At 41.2% G+C, this 5,000-nt stretch overlaps 1 protein-coding gene across 1 annotated transcript in view; it reads right to left on the bottom strand.

Moving 5' to 3' along the window:
* The window catches only part of nars1 (asparaginyl-tRNA synthetase 1), a gene marked incomplete at its 3' end in the record, with an annotated part of 13,784 nt that extends 9,712 nt beyond the window's left edge, over window positions 1-4,072 (bottom strand). Inside the window, exons 1-2 of the mRNA XM_071512870.1 lie at window positions 3,890-4,072; window positions 1,768-1,850 (exon numbers count right to left, since the gene is read on the bottom strand). Of these exons, the coding sequence (XP_071368971.1) occupies window positions 1,768-1,850; window positions 3,890-3,932 (126 nt within the window). The remainder of the gene's footprint in view (window positions 1-1,767; window positions 1,851-3,889) is intronic.
* Between the last annotated feature and the right edge of the window lie 928 nt (window positions 4,073-5,000).

The following is a 5,000-nucleotide window of genomic DNA, read 5'->3' as shown; positions in this document are numbered from 1 at the left end:
ACGGAGCACAGAGGTTAGTGTTGAGCTGTTATTGGCTGTCAAACCAGCCCAACCCCAGGCTTAAGTGTGCATCTCATGCTAATGATTGTAAATACAATGTAAAACACTAAAAAACAGAATACCAGTTTTGGAAAAAATGCTAGTGCAGTGCCATTTCTCAAATGAGGAACTATGGCACTTTTCCAATGCCCCAAATTCTGCATCTCCACTGAGAATTGCATCCCCACCAGAGCCGGGCGGTAGGGCTGGGCAATATATTGATATTATATCGTTATCGTGATATGAGACTAGATATCGTCTTAGATTTTGGATATCGTAATATGGTGATATGGCATAAGTGTCTTTTCCTGGTTTTAAAGGCTGCATTACAGTAAAGTGATGTCATTTTCTGAACTTACCAGACTGTTCTAGCTGTTTTATTATTTGCCTTTACCCACTTAGTCATTATATCCACATTACTGATGATTATTTATCAAAAATCTCATTGTGTAAATATTTTGTGAAAGCACCAATAGTCATCCCTACAATATTGTCGCAATACCGATATCGAGGTATTTGGAAAAAATATTGTGATATTTGATTTTGTCCATATCGCCCAGCCCTACTTACAACTGAAAATTTAGCCCACTTCGTAGAAAATACCGAGATATATATCGTGTATCGCTATTCAGCCTAAAAATACCGAGATATGATTTTTGGTCCATATCGCCCAGCCCTACCGGGCGGCCCTATACGCTCACTACGCAAGTTGCGTAGGGCCCCCCCCCCTCGTGTCAAAGCGTGTGTCGATGTTTACAACTTCAATGAGAGGATGAAGCGGAACTATCCTTCTGGTCACGAAAAGAGGAAAAAAAACCCCATGAGAGTGAATTGCGGGAACAGCAATCAGGTAAACTTCATTCTCTCCTCTCCAAGTTTGATAACGGCAAATAACAGTAATGTTAAATTGATGTGCTGCTTGCAGTGCGTCTCTTGGTCTGTCTGTGTCTTGCTTGCAGCCACTTCCAGGGCTGTTCTGTGACTTTGTGCCTGACAAAAGTGAGAGTGAAATACAACTATTTATTACATTTGATAAATAACAGGCAACGGTGTTTACAGACTGCAGCTCGGAAAAGATAACCGCGTCGCTCGTGAACATGCGTTCATATGAGCGTGCACAAAATGAAACTCGTGCTTTCCAGCAGCAGCCTCTGTGGGGACCACAAGATAATCACACAGCTGTATAGGTTTTATTTTACTGTTTTGAGACATAAAGCTGCAGCCATAGCCTATAGGCTTATGTTTACATTGTATAGCCAAAGCTAATTGTATAATATTGTGAGGCCTGGACTAATTACCAGGCAGCAGAGCCAAAGCTCAGTGTTATATTTTATTATTTTCTACATTTTATATTTTCTATAATTTCTTATTTATGTTCATGTTAATATTCACTTATCTTAAGATTCTATAGAAAATATTCTATTCAATACATATTGTTTGTTTATACCTCATTCTGTTCTGTATAGGTCTACTTATTCTTAGACCGACAGATGGAGCAAACTGTTTTTAAAGGAGGGAGGATTGTAGTGGGAGCACTGGGGTGTCAGGTGTGACTGTGTGGCAAATGGTTTACATGGCTCACGGGTCAGGTAGGAGGGCCCATTAGCAGAATTTTGCTTAGTGACCCATGGAGGTCAGGACCGGCTCTGATCCCCACCTCGCAACTTTATTTCTCTATGAACCAAATGGTTTTATCAGCATACATACTTTCAGTAACAAGACGTTTACCTTGAGAGGAGTTTTGAAGGGTTTCTGCTCCGTCCCGTCTCCATCCTGGTCACTGCCGTCTTTGTCCGACACGTACAGCTCACCTGCAAACACAAACCTGCAATGTGAGCTGCAACATTCCCCTCTAGTCCGAACATTCCCCTCTAGTCTGAACATTCCCCTCTAGTCTGAATATTCCCCTCTAGTCTGAACATCCCCCTCTAGTCTGAATATTCCCCTCTAGTCTGAACATCCCCCTCTAGTCTGAACATTCCCCCCTAGTCTGAACATTCCCCTCTAGTCTGCCACACTGCCAGGCAGCAGTGACCTGAACAAGTCTGAAAGCTGCACTAGGAAAGATTTTTATTAAGAATCCATCTGGTCAGTCTGAAACACAAGAGCGTCCCGTCCACAAGCATGAAGAAACTCATGGAGGACATCAGGATGAAGTCAGAGTCTTTCTTAGTTACTTGACTTGGGTTCTGGTGACTTTGGACTTGACTCTGACTTGTACTCTGATGACTTGAAAAGGTTTCTAAAGTCTTGACTTGAGATCTTGTGTTTGTGTAAATGACTTAGATTGAAAGTGATGAGATTTGTTCCAGCAGACGACTGAATTTAAATTCTGTTTTCTGAATTTGTATGGAATGATTGAATTTATTGAAGTTGAAACTGATTATAGAAATCAAACTCATGATGCTCTTACCGAGTTTTTATCCTATTAAAACCATATTGCATTGAAAAGTCCTAGATATTTAGTTTTCTTTAAGATATTAAATTGATACTGGACTCTTGATTTGTTCTGACTTGACTTGCTGTTCTACATTTAGACTTGAGACTTGACATTAATGACATGGACTTGACTTGGTAATCTACATTTAGACTTGGGACTTGACTTGAGACTTGAGCCTCAAGACTTGAGACTGACTTGGGACTCGAGCAGAGTTGACTTGGTCACACCTCTGGTTAGCATAAATTACATCAAAAATCAGATACAATCACTCATAGCCTATCAGAACAGTTCAGAATTTATAACACAGTACCGATGAAGTTTGGCCACAAAGGTACACAATCCAGATCAATTAATTTTGATTGATCAAATCGCTGTAATTAAGTATTTCCACAAAAGCTACAACAGTCTTGCTTTACTGTGGAAGGCTGAATCAGGTCCAGACAGTTTTCTCTCTCGAAGCAATATTGAGTGTAAACAAAAAGTGTAAGTGCTTAGTCATCTGAACAGACGGACAGACAGCAACAGACAGACAGCAACAGACAGACAGCAACAGACAGGTTTCTAGGACGTCGTGAGGAAGAGGAAGCTGAATCAAAGCTGACCTCAATCCACTTTCATTTCAATCAAATCAGAGAAGTGCTTATTCTTAAATTAAAAACACGCGGAGAGGCGCCATGTCCAGCCTATGAAGAATAACTGAGACTGAATATGACACATGTGGCAAATTACTTACAGTTTGATCTCCCGTTCATCCAAAATACTGAACGAAACGGCACGATTGGGTGATCTACAATCGAGAACGACTGCTGTGTTATTTGCTAATAATAAGTGTAATTTCCATGTAGACTTCACGTGCATGAGAACAGCCGGTGAGCCCACCCGGCCCGGCCCGGTGCGGTCTGACACGGTGACACATGGGGAGAGGATCCTCGCCACGGATCCCGCTGTTACATGACAGGACCGCCCGAGTCCTGCATTAGAGACTCCACACCTGCTCACTATTTTACACTACATTTACCCAAATCGGTGAAATTAGCGATCTGCGTAACTGACGCAACCATAGGAGTGTGTTGGTTACTGCACCACTGTTCTACCAAGAGGAGAATGACAGGCAGGCTGCCAAAGAGAAGAGAAACCGTTAGCCTCCATCTGGGTCATACTTCTTTGTATTCAATTCATTCAGCCGTCAACCCGCAGCTAATACAAACATTTAAACCTCCCGAATCGGTGATCACTGAATCAGAGACCGATAACGTTACACTGTCCAAGCAGACAGCTGCTGCTAAGCTAGCTAGCATGCTAACTGCTAACCTCACTGCAACTGATGCAATATTGAACCACACGGCTCGTTCCGAAACTAGCTAGCTGGCAGTTAGCGTTAGTTTCTTTTTTTTATTTCTTATTTCTTACCCACTGAGACTTGTTCCACACCTTTCGTTAGCTCCTCCGCCATGACAGCTCAGGTCCGCAGAAGAAAACCAGAGAGGGGAAGTCCGATTCACCTTCTTCTAAAATGAGGATAAACCCACAACAAGCGACTACCGGCGGTCTCTACCGAGCCGTGGACATGCGACTTTACATCAGCTTCCTCCTCCTGACCGACCTACTGGATGGTGCGTTCACGTGCTGCTGGGAAGGTCCGTCAATCGGTACTCTTGGGGACTCCCAAGTCGGTTTAGTACTCCATTCAAACTTCATTCAAACAATGTTAGGTTAGTCTGCATATCAACAAATTTGCAATAAATGTGTATGCTTTCTCACTGTTGCCTGACACAAAACTTTGTTGAAAAGGTTAAAGGTCACCATTGCGTTATAACTCGGAAACTCGGGTAGCAAAATTTCCAAGGGGGACCTTCGTTTTTCAGATATATCCGATAGCACCTGAATGCACACAAGCACGACTCTTTCTTTTTGTTTTTTTTCCCTCTTCGGGACAGATTACCAGCGCTGATTGGCTCTTGTGTGTACATCGCCTACTTGTCAGCGAATTCGATTGGTGCTGAGTCATGTCAATCAGCGTGTAGGCCGCGCCCCAGTTCAGAAAACGACCGGTGCTCAACAATCATGGCAATCAGCATTTAAGACCCGCCCCAGTTCAAAGCAGGAAGAGCTGACTGGATAATCAAGTTGTGGATTAGAATAGAAACTGTATTTAAAGCTACACTAAGCGATTTTTTCTGACCACTAGAGGGTGACAGCAACCACAACACATTTTGTAAACTAAACTAGTAAACTTGTTAAACTATACATTTGTTAAACTAGTAAACTTGTTAAACTATACATTTATTAAACTAGTAAATTTGTTAAACTAATAAACTTTCATTTATTTAACAAGTTCACTAGTTTAATACATTTATAGTTTAACAAGTTTACTAGTTTAATAAATTTATAGTTTAACTATACATTTGTTAAACTAGTAAACTTGTTAAACTAGTAAACTTGTTAAACTAATACACTTTTTAAACTAGTAAACTTGTTAAACTATACATTTGTTAAACTAGTAAACTTGTGAACTAATAAA

The sequence above is a fragment of the Centroberyx affinis genome, unplaced genomic scaffold (genome assembly GCF_046629955.1).
Source record: "Centroberyx affinis isolate AG114_WGS23_722 - 3 ecotype Tasmania unplaced genomic scaffold, CSIRO-AGI_Caff_v1 ptg006591l_1, whole genome shotgun sequence".
Lineage (NCBI taxonomy): Eukaryota > Metazoa > Chordata > Actinopteri > Beryciformes > Berycidae > Centroberyx > Centroberyx affinis.
This window is presented reverse-complemented; position numbering and strand designations above follow the sequence as displayed.